A 12489-nucleotide genomic window follows, 5' to 3' on the forward strand; every position below is an offset into this window, starting at 1 on the left:
ATTATAGCCTTCATATATCAATAATTTCATATATCTAACTAGTAATTCACGTCGCACTATCAACTAATAGTGTGGTTATACATCAATAACTTCATTTATGCTAACCAGTAACTCACGTCACACCATCAACTAATGTAATATCTGGAGGCTTTGAATCTTCAATTTCTGGCTTCCTGTCTTCAAGTACAATCTATACTAATATATTAAAAGGCGTGCGTAAACCAGGAACGGTGCCACGTGGCGCTCTCCCTAGAGAGTTTTAGTTCATGAAATCCATGTACAATAAAAAAAATTAGAAAGTGCATAGTATAGGTTTTGATCCCGTGACCTCAAGTTCATGTACTTAAATTTTAACCACTAGACCAAGTTGTATTTAGTACTATCATATCAAAGTACAATATTAATAAATGAAAATTTTCTTACTCGGGACATAGCCCGGGCCTAATAACTAGTTTGAGGTTCTAAACACAGTTTGTTCCCTCGGAGCTCAGGAGTCGGCTCTGGCACTGGGAAAGCGCTCTAGCAATAGGAAAGCGCACAATCACTAGTACCCGTGGGAATTCTCCCTCGTAAGGCAGGCTTCGACTAGCTTTTAGCTGGAACGTGGCTAATTGAACCAATCCTAACCGCAGTGAACAGAGGATTGGGCCTTAATTGTAAATGTTGGCACCATGGAAGCTCTACCTTGCTGCAAAAATCTCATCTTGACTTTCATTGAAGTAGAGGCAAGAAGTAGCAAAGAATTTCAATTAAAATAAAGGGAAATGTGTGAAGAACTCAAATTTCAAATCCTTTCCATCCCACGAATCCAAAACTCATTTTTGAAAGTCGGAGTTACCTCCGCCTGCTTTCTTTGAGGTGTTGTACACTAGGAATGATATGTAATCTTCCATTTCTTCTTACATAGAGCGCATCCGAGGTCTAATGAAATTCCTGAATCGAGTTCCGACCCTTCTCGAGCAGGAAATAGGACTAGAATCGGACAAAGAGGCAAGGTGTGTTGTATACAACTTTTTGTCATATGGAAAAACTACAAATGAGATCAAGTGGTTTGGTTAATATCAAAACTTAAATGATTAAATGGCTACTCCTCATTTTTGCATGCTTAATAAAAATAATAATGGATTGAATAGTTGAACTTTTGCACAACCAAAAGTTAAACTTACATTAAAGATCAACCAATAACAGATACATAAATTGAACGGTTACTCTATCTAACTTGTACCACAACCCAACTCAAAATATTTCAGAAATAACTCAAACCAAACTAAAAAAGAAGAGATTTGTAGACTTGGAAAAACCATAGCGATGTAATAAAAGGCCCCAGAGTACTATAATAGGCCGGATCTGAAACTACAGAAGATCCTGTTATAGTTTTTAAACACAAAACCAGACCAACCCAATTCTCACCTAGATCCCTTGTAACTGCATAGCCTGGTTTGCAGCTGGCCTCTTGTGGTGATAAGCTTACCCAAGCCCAGCACCTCATTAGTGAGCACGTACTTAAACGAAGTGTACTACAGCTCAACAAAAGGTCCGTTCTTTTCAACTTTTTTGCTTATCTAAACTTATTAGACCTTAGATGAATTTATAATTACTATAGCTTAACTTATTTGTGAGTGTATCAACCCTTATTTTTGCTTATCTAAACTTACTTTTCTTATAAGGATAGGAGATAAGGTGAAAAAATCAGACCCAAAGTACATTTCAGTGCAGTACTTGGCTTAAAATTCAATTGAACTCAATTTCAATTCAATTATCGATTTTATTTCCGTGTTACCTTTGTCGACTGTGAAATAGAAGAACAAGCACAATGCGGGACCAGAGTTTTTAAGCAAATTCTTTGCTTGCTACAGACATCAACATGAATCAGATCAACTTTACAAATAAAATCCTGAGAAATCATATGTATTAATTTTGCTGCTGTAAGACATATCTAGGAGAGAAAGCCAGAATACTCAACAATCTATCAGCTAACCAGCTCCTTGAAATTTATACAATCTGCAGTGTCCTGTACATGGCCTTGTAGCAGTGAAGAACTTGATATAGCAAACTGAATGTACATTTCTGACCAAATTCAACATGTCATGATAAATCAATACAGAAACTATATTTCACACGAAATTATCAACATGGTTTTCCCATATGAAAATAGAAATCAAAATCTTACCAATGATTTATCCCAACAAAGACATCGCACTAAAGTCATCCCCACGCCATGGAACAAGCATAATTTACAACCAGCTTACCATCAATTCCAAAGTTCTACAATGAGAATCCAGAATTAGCTATTTGAGAAAATGAAAGTTATTCAACAGCATAACACAGATTCTTTATAATATTCTTGGAAAAATTGACACCAACAGTCAGCTATATAAGCTCTGTTACTTAAACAGTCCCAAAGAAGGATTAGCTTGGAATAGTTCTAAGTTTGAAGGGATGTCTTCCAAAACTGTCTTGCATGACTTGTACCCTATTAAACAGATTAAAAAAAGATAGGTGGAGATTGCCAAAAGAGAGAGAAAAAAATTCAAAAAGAAGGATTTTTTTTTTACATGTTTACTAGTAAGTCAACAGGAACTGCTTCAAAAAAGACATCCACAAAGCTGCAACTATTTTGAGTTGATCAATAGTTGGAACTATTGAATAGAGATAAGACATAGTTAAAATTGTTGGTATCATATTTTCTAATCTTTTTTCGGGTAGGGAGGGGAAGTGAATCGTAGTGCCAGCTGGTCCAAGAAGACATAGGCGTGATAATACAGAAGAAACACCATATTGAAGTAAAATTACCTACTTATTAAACCATAAAACTAAGCAGTACCGGGTAAATGACAGATCTAACCCCCCCCCCCCCTTTGGAACAAAAGTCACAGTACCAAACCTTACCCAATTGGAAGAACATTTGCGGCATCTAGTAATGGTCTCAATAAAAAAACGACCAAACAGCTGATTGATTTAAGCTGCAAAGTATTAAGGAAAATAGAAGAGCCTTAAAGACATCAGAGTTGCCACACTGTGACATAAGGCTTCACAAGTAGGTAGGCAAAAGAGGAGTTGATCCTACATGTTTTTACACTGCCAAGAAACTTAAAGAACTTCTTCATTTTGAAATGAACTCTACATGCAATCAAGCAAGAGGTGGAACCAACCAACTGATCAATGCCTACATAGATTTCCTGAAGAACATAAGCAACACAATATCTAATGAAGCTCACACATCAGCAACAACAATTCAGCTTAGCAGTTAGTTATTAACAAGTTAGTTATTGTTAGTTACAATAGCTGTTAAGAGTTTGATAGAGGAATCTACACCTCAGCACCATTCTGTTAGTGTGTACTATATATATCCTCACAATGCTGTAATAAGAGAATTATCAATACAAGAATTATTCTCTCTCTCTCTCTTTCTATTTTCTTCTCTCAATCTTCTCTCTGTGAAAGTCTGAAATTCATTAATATCCATACAACAAAGCTTCATCAAAGTTTTACACTTGCTTCGAGTAAATTGCCCGAAAGGTTGACAAACGCACCAATTTAACCCTCAGATCACTGACTCTAAAACCAATTGCTTTCCAGAACCGAAGAGCGCAGGACAGCAAAAAATGTTAATATTTAGGCCTACCAAAATGGCAGAAAATGGAGTTCTATTCCATGAAACCTTAACTGCTTAAGGCAATCCGACAGAATACTACCATGGCTCACTCTACAAAGGATCTGATTTTACACATCAGGACAAAAGTGACTGATCAAAACCTACAAGCATATCAAATTTAATTTATGTATACAAATCCTTTTGACACAGTAGAATGCATCGAAATCATGGATATGAATATATTTGAGTACGAAAAAAATAAAACACTGGAAAGGATGGAGATCTTGGATTCAAACGTAGTTATAGAGAGATAATTCAACACACATCTGTAAAATATATTTAAAAAATGCGTCCAATCCAACTTCACATGATTTTATATAAAGTAATTATCTATAACATTGCTCCACAATTTAATATGATTAAAAACCTTCCAAAATTGAAACGAAACCAAAACATAGAGTAGAAACACGACACTAATAGTAAGCTATTATAAATAATATCTAAGGATTTCATCTATGGGAACCCTATACTTTAGATAATTTCCCAAAACAACCCTTTTCCACCGCAAGAAGACCTTTTCGGCGTAACTATGGATAATTCTCTAGAGTGTTCTTCAAAATTTTGGATTATATAAGAGAATGTCCAATAAGCGAGTCATTATAAAATAAATATATATTACAGGATAACCTTGCATAATTTTCTAATAATTTATTAGGTTTTCTATGTGCAAGAGACCATAAAACGAACAAAAAAACCCACTCTCTCTAGTCCTTCGATATCTCAGATTAAGAGTCTCCCGTCCAGAAAAAGATGACTTACATTATAGAGATCTATCACCGATTCATCTGGATTAGGAGAAAAGGCACTGTTGATATACACAAACTGCACAAAGATACAAAGAAAATAGCAATACTTTTTTTAAAAAGAAAAAAAAACTCTGGCAGAAGAAAATGGAGACGCAAGAAGCCACCTACCAGAGTTTCTCTATGTAGTTGACGTCGTAAAAAATCAATAACACTAGCAAATCTGTCAGTGCCAGAGACCTAAAAAGATAGGCAGTGTTCACTAGTTCAGAAAAAATAAACATGGTGCAATAAACTTAAGCAAGAAAAATAGATCAGGTAGATGTTTAATTCATCAATACAAAAATATCAAGCAATAAAACTGACACAGGATAATATAGCAGATGATTTCTAAATTCCAAAAAAGAAGGGTCCAAGGAACAGATCGTCCTTCATTTACGGCTGATATCAAGAACTATTTATCAGTACAGCACTTGTCTGATTTTGAGACATTAAGTAAGAAAGGTGGGAGGGTATGCAATATTGCAATGAGACGCTCTTTTTCCCTCCATCTGTTTTGAGATTACGGAACCAAGGATATATTTGAGGGTTCCGCCCTTGATACCCCAAATATCACCTTGCGAACAGCCTATAGTACCACCTCGGGTGTTGGTCTCATCACAATATATTCCCGTCAACCCAAAACCCGATAACCAACAATCTCAATTCTCAAGAGTGGCCTTCCTTAGTTCTCCTACACACTGCTAATTCAATGTTCACACATAATGCCTATCCTCCCTCTGTCTTCCTTCACTCCAACATCATCAAAATACAACCTTAACGATACTCCTCACTCCTTTATGAAATTGCTATTCTAAATATTTCCCTAAGATAACATCAATAATTGGCTAATTGCACGATCAAATAGCTAGCAAGTTCGTCTCATAAAGTAGTAGTTTCCTCTATACTAAATGCCATTACACCCATAAATTATTAACTATTCAAACTCTACTACTTTTACAAGCACATTCAGCCCATTATCCTGAATGATCATTTCAACTTGAGCATGAACTTCAGCAACTCAAAATTCACACTCGCAATCTCCGCTTTTAATTCCAGAAACAATAAAATTTATCCTTATGAACAATAAATTGCAGGTCCTAATTATCCAATTAGCACAAATGTGGTAAATTTTGGGTATTCAGATCAATCAAAAAGTAATTCAATCGATAATATATTAGAGAGATTTTACAAAACCCTAAAATTTAGAGCAGAACCTTGAATTTTTGTTGCTTAAGAATGGGAGCATCACCAGTAGCCCTCAAGTGTATCACAACTGCACTTTACGAAATCATGAACAAGAAAGAAACACAAGAGAGATTCAATTAGGGATAATTGTTAGAATAAAACGGAGTAATTAAAGTACTTGGTATAAAATTAATTTAGCAGTGGTAATTGATGAATGATGAATATACCCTTTCGAACAGCACTTGGTGATTCGGAAGCCATAGCCCGTAGGAAGAAGCTTCGATCAAGAAAACGTTGAAAAGTGAAGAGAGATAAAGGAGGAAGGTAATATTAACTCGGGAAATGGGGATAAGCAAAAGTGAGGTGATCATGGGCCGGACCGCGGCAAAAAAAATTACCCATTGGTCGGGTCGGGCCTATATTCGGGCCGAGTTTTTGTGTCCAAAGCCCGCTATTTTGGACCTAAATTAGCGAGCTTTTGTGGGCCAAAACCGGTCGGGCCAAAAAATAGACTAAAAAGTTGTTTTTAGCTTGCTCAAAGTCAAAAAAAATACGGCCCGGCCCGCGGGCCGAAAATTCTGCCCAAAAACGGGCCGGGCCAAAATGATCACCTCTAAAGCAAAAGCTACTGCTCCTATGTTTTGGTTTAAAGTTTTAACCGGAGATTCTTGTAGGAACGTGAACTGGTAACAATTAAAATAAGTTTATTTGACAATTGCAGTGTAAAAAGATCACTGTCCTAAAGTTGAATTTACTTCGTAACAACATGCGGACTCAAAGCAATCAACTTCCAAGGATACATGGTTAATGCGTTTCTGGTATTGACAGAAAAATAGATTGAGACCGATCTTGAATCATGGCAGCAGTTTTGGAGAGAAATTAGAGAAAAACCGAAAACATTAAGGGAGAGATTAGGGGGAAAACGCTAACATAAACAAATTATAGTTAAGTTGAGTTTATTCCCCCAAGGCCCAAGGCCAGACGGCGCGCGTGAGGTAACTCCAATCACCATGTACCCACTGAAAGCCTCAGTGCTACACAACTCTCAAAGGGTAGAGAAAAGTAATGGTTATAAACCTTACCCTTCTTTTTTATTCTTTCAATGTGGGACAAAAGGTAAAAAGGACTATTTGCATTCTTTTGAAACAAACTTTGAGTTTCTACTATATACTCTTATAAACTCCAACAATTGTTGCCCTTACACCTAGGCTGACAATCAGGTTGGGTAAGTATCAAATTCAGGTTGCCCTGTTTACATAAATGAGCCAGTATCCTCGAACCCGATCGGTTTACCTAAACAGTTCTGAAATTCCAACCCGAACTCGACATGTTTATAAATGGGTTGTCTTGAACCCGATCCGTTTAATTTGATTTTTAAAAAAATTCTTACGAGGTTGAAGAATAGGTGGACAAGTTCTCTATGGTGAGGATTATGTAAGAAGAAACTATAGAATTAATTGGGGTCATTCAACTCCAATAAATTTTGTCAATAATTTATTGAGTCATTTTGTATAGTCTCCATGTCTCTATTTCTGATTCTTTAGTACTTGAAACGACAAGAATAAGTTACATTTTCAATTATATGAATTAGGCTAATTTATGAGTTTCTTCTTCTCACTTTCTCTTTCTCACACTCTCTTTCTCTCTTCGTGAGTCATGATTTACAATTAATTTAAACGGGTTAGGCGGGTTATTTTCAAGTTGAAAATTTCAACCCAAACCTAACCCATTTAGTTTTCAGGTCGGATTCAGGCCGCCCCATTTAGTTAAACGGATCGAAACCTTCAGCTCGAAACCGCTTATTTTGAATTAGGTTCGGGTCGAGTTCTCAAGTTGGGTCAACTTTTACCAGTCCTACTTACACCTCCCCACTTGGTAGACGACCCCACATGCCACATCTATTATAGCATTAAGGGCCTGTTCTCTTCGGCATAAAACAGCTGAACTGAACTGAACTGAATTTAACTGAATTGAACTGAACTGAAATGAATAGTGATATGTGAGAGTAAAAGTATTGTCAAGAGCTGAACTGAATTGAACTAAACTGATCTGAACTGAATTGAACTGAATTGAACTGAACTGAAAATAAGTTGGGGAGAACAGGCCCTAACTCAATAATTATTTATTAGTGATTGGTGTCTACCCGAGGAGTATACAAAGTTTTTTCCAATCTTAACCCCATCCGGTGTCGGAAAAAAGCAACACCTACATTTTACAGTCACCACTACATGAATAACATGTTTATGTGAGATCTTGTTAAATTCATGTCAATGTTAGTTCAGTTCAGTTCTCTTCAGTTGCAATCAGTTCAGTTCAATTCGAATCAGTTCATTTCCTCCTTTATTTTTCATCATTGCTATTAGTTATAATTTAATTCAGTTCAGTTGTTTTAAGCCGAAGAGAACATGCCCTTAAAGAGGGACGAGGGTGGGATATAACCTATCTTATTTCACGTAACGAAGAGCGATAAGACAGGGGAAAGGAGGAAAAGTTGTCATTAGAGAAACGGTTGTTCACCATATACCCTATCGCTTGCATTCTGCCTCGCCCTCTCAAGATCCATCGGCAGATGGGTCGTGCTTTAGCTCGCCACTGGCTGTTGGTCAGGTCGCTGGCCCGCCAACGCCAGATGGCTCGCCTACTTCTTCGCCGCCTGTTACTGGTCAGCTCGCTGGCCTCCCAGCGCCCACTGGGCTGTGACCATCATTGTTGCGTGAGCCTGGCCAGAACGCTGGCCCGCCAGCGACCACCGCACCTCGACCCTCCCCCCGAGTGTAACACCCCAAAACTTTGGTTTCAAAACTTATAAAACATTCACTTTTCATTAAAGCATCTTACCAAACTTTTAGGGTGTTACCGCCGCACCGATTGTTAAAACTAAATTCAAGGCTAGTTATTAAAAATAAAAATAAAAATTCAACTTACAAACCACAATATCAAAATAAACCAAACTAAGCTGTCTAATTTAAACCAATTTAAAACTAAACAATCCCCAAATAACAGTATTGTAATGTTTATTAAACTGGGTGAACTTAAAAACTATAAATTAACTCATTCCTACAACGTAGTCCTTTTTCACCAATCTGCACAATATAAATAGGAAAAGAACAAAGGAAAACAAAAATACAAAAATTAGCGAAAGCTAAGTAATTACAACTCCATCCCGTAAAATAATAATAATAATAGTTATATTTTGAAAATAATTTTTATAGCATAATACAAACAAGTATAACGTAGTACAGGCAAGTATAATATAATTTATGATTAACCATTTCTATTATTCAAGTTTATATGAGTCATACAACAACAACTTCAATTGTTAGAGGGGAATTGAACGCCAGTAGGCCGGGACTAATCCCAATAACCACCTACTTCAACATGGGTCGTCACCCAGATAAATTAAGAGTAATGACCAATATCGTTTTGCAGAATATCCCTAGTGTGCGCACCCCTCGCTAATCTAATGGGTATCTGCAATGCGCACCAATAGTATTATGAGGAAGACAATAAAGAGTTGTAACAGAATAAAAATCAAGTACTGTTCATCACCGACTAGAGATGGCAATATCCAGTGGATCACCCGACCATCCACACCACCTGGTTTATTAAGTGGGTGAAAACCCCAGTTTAAACGGATGATAGCTGGGTGACGGATAATCGGGTCGGGTTCGGGTGATACTTTTCATCCATTACCCGACCCATCATCCGTTTTGCCACCCGATCCATCACCCGTTTAAAGTAAAAAATATATATTTTTTCAATTTTGGGCTTTTTCATTTTTACAGCTTTATTAATCTATAGCCCAAAAGTTACAAGATAATAATATAAGTATATAAATGTTAATAATGTAGATTAGGGTTAGTTTGGAGACGATTTTACATAGTAAGTAGAAGTATATAAATGGATAGTGGTTCTTGTTAGTAATTTTTCTTTCTTCTCCTAATACTATTTGATTTCACCCGTTAATCACCCGATCTATCCGTTTAACACGGTTACAAATGGATGGATGGATTCGGGTGGAGATGGATGCGGGTAATGGATGAATCAGGTGGAGTAGGTGGATGCGGGTGACGCTCCACCCGTCCCGAACCCGATCCATTTACATCTCTATCACCGACCTATGGAGGATCCAAGTCCACAGGATAATTCCCTCGATAATGTTTCCACTTTACGTGATTAACAGATTCTAAAAGTTGTGACACATCAACATCACATTAACATTAACAGGAACATCTCCAATTCAATAAAAAAATTTCACAACTTAACCAATTTATAGAATCATAATAATCAATGTTATAGTTCATAATAACCAATGCATCCGTCATTAGAGTCTCATAGAGTCACAATATCGACTTATAATACCATTCGAAATATCATTAACTCACTAGTTGTACCCATTAAGTTACATTACCAACATTAGTATAATTTTTAGCATGATGGTATAAATAGGTACATTATAAATCCAAAAATAATAACAAAATACTAGTAGATACATATGTATTATACGTAGGGATAGTATGTTACTATAAATATAATAATAATTTTAGTCATAACAAGTACTAATACTATTTATGACACATAATATAAATCTAACATAAACATAGAATCACATAACCACATGTATTACACATATCACATACAATTCCTAACGGGATTCTAGATGTTGATGGACATTGTGAATTACCTCAAACGCGTCCCAAGTATAGCAATATCAACTAAAAGTCGTCTTTTACGATGTTTTCGTCTAAAACAAATAATATTACCTAAAGTTAGTCACTTAATATAATATCTCGAAAAATAATTAACGAAAGTTTACAAGATAAATAATTAACAATGGGTTAAATAATCAAAGTTAAAAAGAAAAGGAAAAAAAGAAAAAGAAATTGAAGACAAACGTGCTAGGTGCACAATGCTCAAAAAAATATTTAAAACTCTTTGTTACAAAATAACTAGTTATTAGGTCCGGGTTATGCCCCGGGTAAAAAAATTTTCATTTATTAATATTGTACTTTGATATAATAGCACTAAATACTACTTGATCTAGTGGTTAAAACTTTAGTACATGAACTTGAGGTCACGAGATCAAAACCTACACTATGTAATTTCTAATTTTAATTGTACATGGATTACATGATCTAAAACTCCCTAGGGAGAGCGCCACGTGGCCCACGTGGCACCGTTCCTGGTTTACGCACGCCTTTTAATATATTAGTATAGATATCACACACACCAACTTGTATACTAACACAAGCCTGCATAATGACAAAACCAGTTTTTATTTTTGTACAACACTTGTATACAAGAAACCAGAAGAAATAGAGGGAAAAAAAAAGAAAACAGGCGCCGAAATCCGGCCAAGTCGTCGGAGTCGTGGTGTCGGGTTTTGAAAATATATATTTTTTTCTGGTTGAAACCTTCGAAACACAACAATGGTGATTCTAGATCTGATATTTAGAACTTAAAAAAAGATGAAGAAAGTGTATTACGTGGAGATTTTTGGGTGTTTACTATATATATATATATATATATATATATATATATAAATTTAGATTGCACTAAAAAGATAAGTATTCAAAATAAATCTAATCCTTTTTCAAAACCAACTCAAGTTACAATTTCAGAATTTTATTTTCTCTCTATCTTTCTTTTTGAACGAAAAAATGATAAAATAAAATGTTATTTTTTTTCTTCTAACAATTTTCGAAATTTTTATATTTTATTTATTTATTTTTGAATGATAAAAATCCGGTATTATAAAAAACGAATTTCTAGAAAAATCTGATTTACTATAATTATAATTTATTTTTTAGAATTTTATATTTATAAAATCTTATTATAACAAAATAAATTTCATGAAATAGTTACAAAAATTTGGGATATTACACTGAGCCTGCGTCAGTCCCCTCTTCCTCTCCACTATTGCATATCGAGTCCTTGTCGGCATCTCCTCCGCACGGTGTTTTTGTTGTCCCATCCTCACATAATACTCATGACATGAAAACTCGTGCTAAAGATGGTATTTTTAAACCCAAAACTATAATAAGCTTGACAACTCTCTCCGACTTGTTTCTCTAAGACTAATAAAATTCCAAAATGGCATCAAGCCATGGCGGAAGAGATTAATGCTATGTTAGTCAACAAAACATGGGATTTGGTACCGTTTGATGCTACAAAGAACTTGGTTAGTATTAAATGGATTTATACGATAAAAACTGATGAAGAGGGTCATGTGATTAGGCTAGGGCTCGTCTGGTTGCTCGTAGGTTTGGTCAGGAGGAAGGTATTTATTACTCTGAGACTTTTAGCCCTATTGTTCGCTCCACTACTAATCGGTTGGTTTTGTCTTTAGCTATTTCCTATTAGTGGATCATTCGTTAATTAGATGTTAAAAATGCCTTTTTACATGGCGATCTCATTTAGGAGGTTTACATGAAACAACCTGCAGGTTTTATTCAACTTGATTTTCAAATCACATTTGTCGACTCCGGAAAGCCATCTATGGTATAAAACAAGCTCCTCGTGCTTGGCATCTTTGCTTCAATAGTTTTTTGCTCCAACAGGGCTTCTTTTATTCTCAATTTGATACTTCTATGTTTATCTTTCGTCGTGACAAATTTATACTCTACCTTCTTCTATATGTTGACGATATTCTTGTCACTGGCAACTCTGCTCCTCTGATCATCAAATTCATCTCTCTTTTGTCTGCGGAGTTTGCTATGAAATACTTAGGTGACCTCCACTATTTCTTGGGTGTGCAGGCGATTCGCTCTACCAAAGGTTTGTTCCTGTGTCAAGAGAAGTATGTGCATGATCTTCTTCTCAAATTTCATCTGCACACTGTCAAACCTGTTCGCACTCCTCTTC

At 35.8% G+C, this 12489-nt stretch overlaps 1 protein-coding gene across 2 annotated transcripts; it reads right to left on the bottom strand.

The window, feature by feature from the left end:
- Positions 1-1745: 1745 nt before the first annotated feature.
- Positions 1746-5988, bottom strand: LOC104899758 (ubiquitin-like protein ATG12). 2 transcript variants are annotated; one of them, XM_010687017.4, is made up of 6 exons: positions 5853-5988; positions 5655-5713; positions 4570-4638; positions 4415-4477; positions 2171-2265; positions 1746-2067 (listed from the first exon to the last, which is right to left on the bottom strand). In XM_010687017.4, exons 1-5 carry the CDS (start codon positions 5884-5886, stop codon positions 2206-2208), a joined length of 285 nt encoding a protein of 94 aa, XP_010685319.1. In that variant the 5' UTR covers positions 5887-5988; the 3' UTR covers positions 1746-2067; positions 2171-2205. The 2 variants fall into 2 exon arrangements, with proteins under 2 accessions (XP_010685319.1, XP_048504435.1); XM_048648478.2 differs by lacking the exons at positions 4415-4477; positions 4570-4638.
- Positions 5989-12489: the final 6501 nt, after the last annotated feature.

This window comes from Beta vulgaris, chromosome 7 (genome assembly GCF_026745355.1).
Source record: "Beta vulgaris subsp. vulgaris cultivar EL10 chromosome 7, EL10.2, whole genome shotgun sequence".
Taxonomy (NCBI): Eukaryota; Viridiplantae; Streptophyta; class Magnoliopsida; order Caryophyllales; family Amaranthaceae; genus Beta; species Beta vulgaris.